This window comes from Orbicella franksi, chromosome 1, assembly GCF_964199315.1.
Source record: "Orbicella franksi chromosome 1, jaOrbFran1.1, whole genome shotgun sequence".
NCBI lineage: Eukaryota > Metazoa > Cnidaria > Anthozoa > Scleractinia > Merulinidae > Orbicella > Orbicella franksi.
The window spans coordinates 34,407,261-34,420,629 of NC_138145.1; the positions used below are offsets into that span (position 1 = coordinate 34,407,261).

At 37.7% G+C, this 13,369-nt stretch overlaps 2 protein-coding genes across 2 annotated transcripts in view; one reads left to right on the forward strand and one right to left on the reverse strand.

Moving 5' to 3' along the window:
• Positions 1-13,369, reverse strand: part of LOC145460697 (cation channel sperm-associated protein 2-like) — a 260,280-nt gene that overhangs the window by 190,011 nt on the left and 56,900 nt on the right. The window lies entirely within an intron of this gene.
• Positions 876-13,073, forward strand: LOC145460596 (uncharacterized). Its single transcript, XM_081445469.1, has 9 exons — positions 876-1,085; positions 3,487-3,620; positions 4,034-4,079; positions 7,656-7,727; positions 8,239-8,309; positions 9,541-9,616; positions 9,758-9,820; positions 10,567-10,636; positions 12,263-13,073. Exons 1-9 carry the CDS (start codon positions 972-974, stop codon positions 12,343-12,345), a joined length of 729 nt encoding a protein of 242 aa, XP_081301595.1. The 5' UTR covers positions 876-971; the 3' UTR covers positions 12,346-13,073.

Below are 13,369 nucleotides of genomic sequence, written 5' to 3' on the forward strand. Positions count from 1 at the left end.
CGGCACATTTCTTTGTATTTTAGTATCTTCTCGTACAAAAAAGAAACAGGACATGAATAAACTTTATCAATTCTCAATTTCATATTTACCAAACTTTCGTAGAACCTAAATTTGTTAACACAGGCAGTTGTGTAATAATGACCCGTTATTTCCCCTGTGACGTGTTGACGTCACATTTATCAACCACAAGTATTCAACTACCGAATTTAATGATATAAAATCCGTGCGACTATCTTATCGCACAATCAGTCATAAATTTGGTTCCCTCTCAGTTTAATGGGGAAATATTGCAGACCGTCATAATTTCTGTCAAAGCGTGACAGCTATGGATCATTGCGTGACCTGAGCAGACTGGCACAGGCATAAATTAACCTTTTTCGAAGTAGCTCGAAGTAATTTTTTTCCCGTTGTGAATGCCTTGTTAGAGATGAAAAAAATTATTTTTATATATTGCAGGATCGAGCATGTTAACTTGTTATCGCAAAAACATAAATTTGTCTTGCTTCAATGAGAAAAGCCGTATTTAAAACACGTTTCACGCGAATTTTTTTGCTATAAAAAGTTCCGTATCAGAAATGGTCTGAAATATCTTCATTGCACTTGTTGTTCAGTATGTACTCTAACTAAAAATGTGGGTTTTACGATTGCAGCAACCTTCAGATAAACGTGTTGAGTACACATCCAACTTATATATGTAGTTTTTTTCGTGTTTCGGGCTGTAAAATAGTCTGAATAGTCGGGGTAAAGGGAAGAGACGGCTGAAATTCAGATTAGCTGTAAAACCATTTTATAATTTTATGCCAATTTTTCCAAAGCTCTCATTCCATATATGGAATGGCACGCAACCGGCTTAGAATTTTGGGAATCTGGGCGTCAATCGATTTCCTTTTAGTCCATCGCTTGTCTTTCGAAGGCTGCACACTGTTAGCAGTTTTATATTGGTTTTGGTCCAGTAATTTCAAACAAACAACATGGAACAGATCAAGAAGAAGATGGCCGTTCTTCGTGAAAGTCTTGCCGAGGCAGAAGGTCGGGCTGACAAGGCAGAAGCAGAATTGAAAGAGGCAAATGAAAGAGCGTCAAACGTGAGTCCATGTTTTAATTGTAGTGGTCTTTGTTTTGTATTGGATTGTAACCTCTTGCTGCGGCTTGCTACCATGTAGTCGAATTTCAAAGAATTGCTGGATAGCTAGAAGTTCGGTTTACACAGTAAAATAGACTGCTTTCCGGGGAAATTATACTTGTGTCTTGAAGGTTTTTACAATGTGCATTTAGCCCAAGAACAAAAATATGGCTGAAATTCCTTCGGTTACCGTGTTCAGTTGGTAAACGCAAAATAGATCATATTTGTGCACACGATCTGGCATTTTTGCAGGATATCTACCGCTATGTCGCTAGCTTATCTGTTTACAAATGATACTTTTAAACTTTAAGAGGGCTTTTTCATATGATGTCTACCATGAGGTAAGGTCAAACGTGAATTACAATGATGCTCCGGTTGAATTGTTTTGCCTCTTTCATACTTGGAAAAAACCGTCATTGCATTGAGTGTTCTTGAACATTTATTACAGTAAATCGGTCAAACTCTAGAGAAGAGTTATATCAGGTAATAAGTTTGAGGCTATCTATGGTATTGTCCAAGAAACCTTGCTCGGAGAAGTAAGACATGTGAGTCTAATCGTTGGCAGTATCACATAACCATTAAGGTTGATTTCATTAACCCTCAGCTCTCGCAAAAATTAGTATGCCACAATCGCAAGAACACCGAGAGGTGAAGTTCTACGTTTTATCGTAGTATAATCAACTGGTGTATAGAAGAAAAAGTCATATTAGTCAACCTTTGTCCACCTTGTTTGTGGGAAAACAGAGAGTCATTCAGCATAGGTCATATTTCTCTCTGCAAATATTGATAAGCTTATCAAAGAGAGGCTATTGAAATTATGCCTTATAAATGATTTGATCAAGTTTCATGTTCTGTATCATGGTATTAAAAAAACTCAAATGAGTCAAGTTCAAAGGTGATTTTATAGTTTAAGTTGTTATTATTTTCTGTTTTACAAAATTAGTATGTCACCTTTCCAGCCTTAACATCCAGGTTGTTCTGCCCTCTATATTTCTCAGACAATATTCCCATTTTTGCCCCTGCAAGGTATTGGCCAAGAGGCTAAAAAAACCTGAGGAGATATCCTAGTAGTCCCAGAGGGAATAAGGAGTTAAATGGCATTTGAAATTTATTGAAAATGGATTTGTATACAGAATGAATCTCAGTTGAACAGTAAGAAGGGTTGTCAAAAGTAGCTTGCAGCCTGCTACCTACTTCATGATTTTGGCCAGCCACTCTGCTGGCCTGTTTGTCTGATTCCTCTGAGTGAGGCAGCCAAGGCAGTCTCTAGTAAAATGTTGCAGAAGGTGGGCTTGGGAAGATGAGAATATTTGTTGTTCTTGTTCCTCTTTTGAAGCTTATGATGTGTGTTGTTTTGTTTTGAGAAGAAATCCGCCAGAAGTTTGAGTACTTAACAAGTGGACAACAACTTTGTACCAAGATTATTTACATCATTTTGGAAACTTCTGTGCAACTGTTTTAAATATTTTCTCAATAAAACATTTCTAACAACACCAAACGTCGAAAACATAGTTTGCAGTTCATATGAAACACTTGAAGGTATCAGTGAAATGTGATGGAAGGTATCAGTAAAACTGAAGATGAAATTTTATCTGTGTTTGGACAATTTTTCTGAACTGTGAAATTTATTTTCGCGAGTTTCCATGGGAAATTGTTTCTTGTGTTATTCCAGGCAACTATTAATATCTTTAGCTTTAAGAAAATGTAAAAAGGACTGTAAAATACCTAAAATTCTGCTGGTACAAGGTTTTTGTCCACTAAATGCCGAAATTGCTTGATTTGCAACCGAATTTTGTCTTAATTTATTTCTTTTGAATGTTAATCAGGCTTAGAAAACGAAAAAATTGAGAGCATTGGACTTGAAAGAAAAACAATCCAAACTTGAGTTTTTGGACAAAGTAATTGCCAGACTCACAGATAAATCCAGGTTATTCAGACTCAATCTACAGCTTAGAAAGCAACATACTGACTCGATTGCCAACCAGAAGTAAAGAGAGCAGTAATCTTTGCAGCTTGTACAGTGGAAATCATTGCCTTATTTTCCAGGTATAACCTTGTTGCAGAATAGCTCCATTGTTTAGTTTGTATGTCAAACCACTGAGAAAGTTCACCTATTAGTGTACATAGGACTGACAGTAATAAAACTAGTTCAAGTAATTTGATGCTCTTTGACCATTCCTCTAACATCCAGGTGTTTTTTTATTATTCTTATTATTTCACAGCAAAATTGAAAGAAATATATGGAGTGATGCACTTTTTAAGTGACATAACTTGAAATGGACCAATCAGAGAGTCTTTGTCTTAGTTATATTATACAACAAAACTGCTGTAGTACTTAGTATTGTTGAACTATTCATTTTTAGGCTGAAACAGAAGTTTCTTCGTTGACCAAAGAGTTGCAGCAAATCGAAGATGAACTTGACGCTGCAGAATCCCGCTTAGGTTCAATAACAGAACAACTGAAAACAGCAGAGGCCCAGGCAGATGAAAGTGAAAGGTGAGAATTACAGTTTTGCTACTAGGCATGCTCATTTTTACTCACATTATATGATTGAGAGCCATTACTTACAGCTGTATATATCTACTTGCATATCTCACAACCACATTGGTGGAAATAGTGTTGTTTACCAGTGATTATATTCGGTGTTAGGTGGTTAAACTTTGTGTTAGCAGCAGTAAATTTTACTTGCTACCTCCTGTCAAAGAGCTAAGAGTGCACTGTGTTTGGATAGTTTCTGAAACAAAGCATTATACTTCATTCAAAGAAGCTTTTGGCATACATTGCTCTAAACTACAACCAAGCCTGGTTTAGAAGCAAAAACTAGCACTTATAAGATAAATGTACCAGTCTATCCATGATCAGTTGCAAGTAAAACCTTTTGTAATTGTTTAATATGATTTTTCTTTCAGAGTAAGGAAGGTCCTGGAGAACAGGGGAATGGCTGATGAGGAACGAGTAAGGGATCATTCTCATTTCATTTCCACTTATGTATCTAGGTGTTGTTCAGAAAGGTTGTGAAACATGTAGAATGTGTGCACATGCATTTTAAGTGAAATAGAGCTGTTCACTGTGGCTTATTCGCTGTACACTGTAGGTACAGGTCAACATGGTTTCCACTGCCAGCTTTTGAATTTGGCCTTTTAGAGTTTGATGCGTTGGTAGTGTAGATATGTAGATATGTCTTGCTCATTTCTAATTAAAGATGTTTATCAAGATCTAGACTGAAGGAGATATATACAGTCAAACAGGCGTTAAGCAGCCACCCCCAGTCTAGCTAGTCTCAAAATTATTGCTAGTAAATTACTGTAGACAAAACCCCTATTAACTGGCCACTGCTTCTAAGTGGGATATAGTGAATCAAGAAAATAGTGATATGTAATAGTGATATGTGCAACAGTAGTCACAAGCCTTCAGGCATACAGTTCTTATAATTGAATAAATTCATCTGATGACAAACCACTACTAAGTGGCCAACCCCTATGAAGCAGCCATTTCCCTTTTTTGAGGGTGGCCACTTACCGTATTTACCCGTGTATAATGCGCACTTTTTTTCCAAAATTTATAGTTCGAAATTTGCACTGCGCATTATATGCGGAACCTTTTGTTTGTTGATTACACCGCTACACTCATTTGCATGAATACATGAAAGAACAATAAACTTGGTTTTAATAGGCTGTGATTAAGACTTTTGTTATAATAAAAACATAACTAACCAATAACAGCTGTTTAAATATGATAGATTAAAACAAATTGTTTTGAAGCATCTTTATTGGAATAATTGTAAACTTACGGGCAATCATGGCAGCAGAAAACACGAAGCGACAAAGTTACACCACAGCGGAGAAGTTGAAAGTTATACAATTTGCAGAACAGCATGGAAATCGTTCAGCCCAGCGACAGTTTGGAATTGCCGAGAGCAATATCCGCCTTTGGTGAAGAAGCAAGGAAAACCTAGAGAAAATGCCGCGACTTCAACGTGCAAATCGTGGAAGGAAAGTGGCTTGGCCTCGCCTTGAGCAAGATCTGATGGCTTGGATCACAGAAAAGCGAAACAACGGACTGGCGATTTTACCGGCCATGATCAGGCTAAAAGCGATGGAACTTTCTAAACATCTGCAGTATGACATCGCTGCTGGCGAGTTTAAGGCTTCCAACCACTGGTGGCAAAGATTCATGAAGAGGAATGGTTTGTCGTTGCGACAGAAAACCACGCTCGCCCAACGTCTTCCACGGGACTACGAAGAGAAAATCGTGCAGTTTCACCAGTTTGTTATCAGGCAGCGAAGAGCCCACAACTATCCTCTTCATCTTGTGGCAAACATGGATGAGAGTCCAATTCAATTTGACATGCCATCAAATCGAACTGTCAGCACAATCGGCGATAAAACAGTGAAGGTTCGAACCACAGGAAATGAAAAGAACCGCCTGACTGTCGGTTTGGCATGCATAGGAGATGGCTCCAAACTGAAACCGCTGGTCATTTTCAAGCGCAAGACCATGCCAAAGATCCTAAACAAACATGGCGTCGTAGTTGCTGTCCAAGAAAAGGGCTGGATGGACAGCGAAATCATGAAAATTTGGATTGAAAAAGTTTGGCGTTGTCGAATTGGAGGTCTAAGTCGGCGAAGAAGTCTACTTGTGTTGGATTCCTTTGAAGCACACAAGACGGAGCAAGTGAAACGTTTGCTGAAATCGGAGAACACGGATTCCTGGCGGGCTCACCTCAGTACTGCAGCCTCTAGATGTCTGTTTAAACAAACCTTTTAAGGACAGAGTCAGGCAAAGGTGGATGGCATGGATGGCTGAGGGAATCCATGAACTGACAGCAACTGGAAGACAAAAGAAACCATCCAAAGAACTCATGTGCCAGTGGATTGGCGAAGCATGGCGTGATATTCCACGAGAAATGGTCGCGAGATCTTTTTTAAAGTGTGGAATCACAAATGCTCTGGATGGTTCCGAGGATGATTGTGTTTTCGACAGTTCTTCAGATGATGAATCTATTTTAGAAGATGAGGTTGTAGACGAGCTCTTCGCATCTGACTCAGAGTCAGAGGATTTTTACGGATTTTGAGGTACTGTTAACAATCTTAAAATTATCGCTCACTTCGAAACTGTTGTAAAAAACTGCTTTGTGATTCAGGAAAGTTTACCGGCAGGTCAACACAAATTACCTGAGTATTGTAAGCTTAAAAGTTCATGTTATTAAACTGTTGCAATGGAATATACTCATTGTAATGTTTGTCTTTTGTTGAACAACGATTTTTTTTGTTTTTTCAAAAATTGTCCGGAAAATCAGGGTGCGCATTATATACGGGTGCGCATTATACACGGGTAAATACGGTATAGGAGTTTGACTGTGTATTTATTATATAAAACTAATAAAATACCAGGTGAACTTTCACGTGAAGATAACATGTTGTTTTGTTGTTGTTTTTAATCTTAATACACAGTTTGGGTTGACCAAAATTAATTAAGTATACCTTGCAATTTAACAGCAAAATTAAGCTTTTCACAGCTACCTATTTGAACCGTAAAGAGTGACATATGAGAAATCTTTGAGCATGTTGTTTGCAGTGGATTTCGACATTGTGTGATCCTGACTTCAAGTTGATGAAATGTCTTGGACCACCACCATAACACATATCTCATCTATGTCAATAGCACTCGAGTGTTGACAAAAACTGTCAAGATTGACCAGAGGATATACCAGAGTCTGGTATAGCAGAAAGAGCACTGTTTTCTCTCTCAGACTTTCTCTTCTTTCACACTGCCCCTATTTTTCTCTTGCTGATTTTGTCACTTCTCCAAACTAATTAAAGGCCTACAGTAGAACAGGCTATAGATTAAGTTAAACTCTCCTTGAAATTTTGGTTCAATGACAGCCTTGATCTCACTAGAAATGAAAGGTCTCACACTTTGAAGATAGATGACAAGATGTATGGGTTATTGACCAAGTGTGAGGTCAAGATGGCTGGATATTGGCCAAGTTCTTTTTTTGCGTGTTTATGGACTGAGACGGAGTCAAGGTCCATAAACTCGAAAAAAAAGAACGAGGCCAATATCCAGCTATCTTGACCGAACAAGCTTGGTCAGTAAAAGATTTATTATATGGCTTTCGGGGAAATTTTTTGCGGGACACAGTGGGTAGTCCCGAGTGGGCAAGATAGTTCCATCTTGCCCGCTCGGGTAGCCAATCACAGTGCAGCATTTGATTCATCTTGCCCGCTCACGGAGCTAGCCATATAATAAATTAAGTTACTAAACAAGCTTGCACTTTTCAAGTTTGTAATTATAACTGAAGGCCCCTTTCGATGCTCCTCTTAATGTGTTATTAAATCCTCAGTTGGCTAATCTTCTAGCCTTGAACAGAAACAAGTAGCCTGCTGAATGAAGTACCTTAATGTGGTAAACAGTGGTGACAACTTATGGATCTGAGCTTTAAATGTTGTGTACCTGTATTGTGCTAAGAATTGTTTGCATTTTCTTTTGGTCTGCATCAAGTTGACAATAGTTTTGTTTCTTTTCTAGTCCTCCCAGTTTGAAGCCAAGCTGGCAGAGGAGCGTGACCGAGCTGAAAGAGCTGAGCAAGAATATGAAGAGGTCAAACCACTCAACTTTCAATATATTTGTAGCAATGTCATTATTAGAGTTATAGAAGAAATTTGTAAACATCACAACATGATCTTCAGATAATATAATTGTAATTTATGCTGTTTATATGAAAAGAGTGGGATGATACAATTTACAAATATTTATAGTTAAGAGTCAAGAGGCTAGTAATGTCCCAGTGTGCCAACTGATTATGGTCAGCTCTTTTCTTAATGTTCATATTGTAGTCCCAAATGCCCCCAAATATATCACAAATAAATTGGATAAAAAGAGCACAACAACAAGTATTTTGGAGACAAAGTCCAAGATTACAAGGATGGAAGTGGACTGCTGTTCTTTAAATTCGATTTGTGATAGGATGTCAGAACATCAAAATATCCATTCTGGTGAAGCTTTTAATCTTTTAGTCATTTCTTCTTTCTAGGTGATTTTTCTTTGCTTTCTCCGCATTACAAATTAGAACATTTGTTGAAGTGGATATTTTCTTGGTTGATTTCTGCAGATTGCTAATAAGATCGCTGCGCTTGAAGTGGAATTGGAGGAAACAGAAAGTAGGGCTGAGGAGGCAGAAGAGTGAGTTTTGCAGAGATTTCTTTTACATTGTGTAAATCAACGGTTCATTTTTGAGAGAAAAAAAGTAAAAATATGAGTGGTAACTTGTTGACTGAGAGGTCTGTATAACTAAATCTATGTACCCAGACATGCCATCTGTAATCCGGAAGGGAGGGATTTTGTTAGTCCTATTCAGATCTCTTCCATACCTCAAGACTTAACAACGATCATGAATCTTGGATGGTATATACATGTATCCATCATCTTGGATTTGCACTGTTTAGAACTCGACCACCGCAAAGTATATATCAATACAAGGCTTCTGACATGAGCCATCTACCAAAAGTTTTGCTCCTCTTCAACTTTATCTAATTATAACGAAACTACTGCATTCTATCAATCTGGAGGGACTATTTGGTAAAACCATGTTAGGCTTAACTGATTTTCCTGTTAGTTGCGTTGCAATTTTTCTGTCAAATTTGGGGATCAAGTTTCCAGAGACTCTGGGCAAGAAAACATTTGGCAGGGCTAGTTGCTTGCATGTGTGTTGCAGGGCATGTGAAGAAAAATTCTTTAACACAGAAGAAAACAGAATCAGAAATGGCTTGCACGCCTAGTAAGGGTGACTTAATTTCCAGGGGATTTTTCTGCAACAAACTAGTGTCCCTGCAGGAGACAGAGACAACAATCGCTTGCAATTTTCATCAGCAGTAGACCATATTCATATTCTTGGTTTTGAACTGGAACTAGCGTGCAATGGAGGCTCACACAAAGAGAATATATGGGATATATGCTATTTGCTAATTGCACTATTTGCACTATTTGCACTTATGCTATTTGCACTTAAAAGATTCCCTGCATGGGCAAGGTTGCTGCAAAAAATGTTATGGAAACATTTTAAAAGTGTTGAGTAAAATGCCATACCAAATTGCTCCTAGATATATTGTAGATAAAGTTGCCACCACCCTTCTAAATACAATAGGGTTACATGCATTGTGACCTTGATTACTGGCTTGTGACATGTTCAAGAAGTTATGTACAGCTGTACCTACCATAGAGATAAAATTGGAGTTCTAGAGAGGCTCAACTGTTGTAGGGAGGCTTGAATAAGAGTTACTCGTATGGAGATATGAATCTTGTAGAGAGGTTGCCATTAGTTGAGGTTCAACTGTGTTTGAAACAGGCCTTAATCTGTCAGTTTTTTGTGTTAAACAAATAATTAGAGGTTTCTGTTTTCATTGTGAATCCACAGACAAGTGAAAACTCTTGAGGAAGAAGTTACTTTGGTTGGAAACAATTTGCGAAGTTTAGAAGTCAGCGAAGGAGAAGTAAGTCAAAAGTTTTCATGCTCAAGAGTTTTGTAATGCTGACAAAAATATTGAATATGTTAAGTTGAGAACAAACGTGTTTTCTAAATGTATAATCACCCTTGATTTGATGTAATTTGTTATTGGTATTATCCTTTGCAGGCAACCAGACGAGAATTGGACTATGATGGCAAAATTAAGAAACTGGAAAAAGAGTACACAGAGGTATGCTAATTTACTTTAAAACTCTAGAAATTTCATGATTACATCTTCCAAACTTTAGTGCTTATGTTTCAGTTTGGTTATTGGATTGGATGTTTAAGGATGTTTGCACTCAAATCTTCTCGCATTGAGATGCTTTTGAAGCTTTTCTTGTAGTTGGATAACAACCAACTCGAGTCTAGAATGCAAGTAAAATTGGGGGTCACCCTGCTTGTTTTGGAGTTGGGGCATTGAAGCTTTGGTTATGTAACACAATATCTGCTCTATTTCTTTCAGCAAAAAAATAAGTAAAATGAAGATATCTAGATAAGGTTGCATGTAGACGTGTAAATGTGCCTATTTAGCTAGCTGTACAGAATGGTAGATGTAAGCCATGCACACCCGAATAAGTAAAAACAGGGTTCATACAGGTCCTGGAAAACTGGAAAGTCCTGGAAAAGGGCTACTGGTCCTGGAAAGTTCTGGAAATCTGTTAAACTCGAGTAAAAAAAATATGAAATGTATGGCAGACAGTAAGGAGAATTAACATTAAGATCTTGGGAGTGAAAGGGTTAATGTGAATTTTAGAGTCGTGGAAAAATCAATCTGAGTCCTGAAAAGTCCTGGAAAAGTCCTGGAAATTTGTTTCTGAAAAAGGGTACGAACCCTGTAAAAAAACATTTGATTGCCAGCGAGATAAAAATTAAATATTTCAAACTTTTTATGTTCAGATTTTTTTGGGAATTTATTAGAGCTGTTTTTTTTTGTAGGCTGAAGAGAGAGCAAATGAAGCTGAAACAAGGGTTACAGAACTCGAGAAAGAGATTGGTCGCTTGGAAGGTAAGATGGTGTTTACAGGCTAAAAACAGTTGCCTTGAATCAAATGAAATAGGCCTTTTGCATAACCCAATCACATGGTACAAAATTAGCCATGGTGGGCTGCATGTTATGCTGTGTCATCCAAAACAAAGCAATTCACACTAGTCAGGCTTGACTTTCCTTTGTTTAGGATGCCCCACTAAAGAACTTTCGTCCCAGCATACATATAGCTGATGTTGTACCATGTGACTCCTCATGCAAAGGACATATTGATACCTTTCAGTTTGGACAGGTGATGGTGAATAATTAACCTCGAGGTCACTCTAACTTCATGTATGACAACACCAACAATCACAAAAACAACAGTTTATTTGCACTTAAAATTTGATTTTTTTGATTTCATTTGGTTTTACACATCATCTGATTACTAGATGTTGACATTAACCTTGTTGTCTTCATGTCACAAGCAAAATTTGTAAAAATGATCTAGTGCAGTTTTGGTTATTTCTTCTTGTGACATTTTTCTCACATTCTCAGAAAGAGAAATGGATACCTTCACCAGAAAGAACCCTTGAGCTTTTTCAACAGGCTACTGATGGAAAGAAACTCCATCAACTTCAGAACTCCAGGCTGTGTACTATCAAAAACTAAACCAAACCAAAGTTTTGGGCACTTTTTAGCCTATCACAAGAGAACTTTACTCAAACTACAGGGTTTTCAAAGTAAGCCGGTACCTGGCGCAAGGCACCCGCGGCTACTTAAGCATTTGCGCTGGGTACTTTTTGTGGTAAAGTTTATTAATAAACAATTTTGTTTCGCTGAAGTAATCATGATCTGATCTTTCTGACGAAATAAAATGGTGAAAATCTAGACAGTGCAGCTATTTTATGTACCTTCGAAGCAAGAGCAATATTTTTTGCGGGCATAATGTACATGTACATGTATCAGTTTTGTCGGCACATGCACATTTTCCACAATGAAGTAGAGGCAACAGACTAAGCTGTCTTTAATCAGCACTACTTCAATTTAGAAACCCTGAAACTAATGTTTATCATAGTTAAAATGTTGTCTATGTAAACACAAGAACAAACCTGAGCTGATGGACAAGAAACAACCTGCATGTACGTGTACACAAAACCTGAGAAGCACTTTGAGGTGACATCATGGTGTAATATGGTTCTCCATTTAACTACAGTTTGAAATATCATAAGTTTTTCTCAAACTCATTGGACAGTGTGGTGCTATTTGTGTGTTTGTTTCATAATCTATCTTTCAAAATGGACTCGAACTTTATGAAGTAAAAGGGTAAATTAACAATGATTGCAGAATCTCCACCAGTGCCTTGTTGATTTGAGCAGTTGTCATTTCTGGTGTTTGTGAAAGAATGAAAGATTCGAATGCAGCCATAACACTACTGGAAAAATGACCTGAAAAAATTTCAGGCTCTGAACGAGGTTCTTTCATTATTTAATTGCCAATCCCGTTCAGAGCCTGAAATTTGTTCAGGTCTTTTTTTCCAGAGTGTTATGGCTGCATTTGCATCTTTCATTCTTTCATTATTTAATTGCTACTGTTGGACATCCATTACTCTGGTGTTAGTGTTTAAGGCAATTTGGTTTCACATTTCTTCTTTGCCTTTTTTTGCAGAGGATTTGGAGGGTGCTAAGTCAGATTATGCAAAAGTCAAGGAAGAACTTGATTCTACCATGCAGGAGTTGAACGAAATGTGAGATGAGAACCGGTTGGCTGTGTACTTTCAATGACAAAGTTCCTTTGTTGGCTTTAAATTGTGTAAATTAGGAGTCATGGATAAACAGGATAGCTTGATTTTATTTTATAGATAAGACTTTTTTTTAATTTAAGTGTAGGTATTTTTCCTTATTAAATCTATCACTGAAGTAAAAGAAATCTCCTAAATGGTGATCATTTTCCACCGCACTTGTGGTTAGTGTACTTCAAATTATGAGTTGTCACGTGTATTTTTCTTTTTAGTTGTAGTGCATTAACTTATTGCATCACAGTAACTATTTGTCATCATTTAAACCCTTTAAATATGCCTGGCCATACTATTTTTCAAGTTTTCTATTTGCAGTTAAAAACTGTGGGTTAGAGTCACCAAAAATGGTGTGACACTGGCATAAGCTGCTGTGACACTTCACACACCGTGACACTAAACACACGTCGTATGATCCATCATGAGGAGTTGCAAACTATAGCCTGCTCTGCGTATTTCCCTGTAATGGTTCCCATCTACTGCTGTGTTCGCTTAAAGATCAATTTGAAAGCTATTTCCAACAGTTCATTTGCTGTTGATCAAATTCTTCAAGTTACCTAGCCACAAATTTTCAGTCTTGTCCTCCAAGTTCTGTTGTTTCGTTAACCATCTCAGACCAATCAAATAATTATTATAGCAAGTAATAGTGTGAAATTTTAGGGAAATAAAACCTGTTTTACCATTTGTGGTGTCTGAGTTAGTAACTTCATATGGAAATATGTCATTCTTGTAGTGCTAAACCAAGCCAGAAGGGAACTGGGGAGGAACCTACCTTACTCTGACTATATCCAGTCCCTCTCACTGCTCCATTTTACATGATTTACTGCATTTGAGATCTGTCACTGCATGTCAGTGTAAACGCTCATTGGCTTACCTGCATCGAGCATAGCAAGGAGTATGAGACGAGTACATGAAAAAATAACTTTCCTCCACAAGGGGCTTCCTAGGGGAGTGGGAGGCCGCGCGGGCCCGTTTGTTTC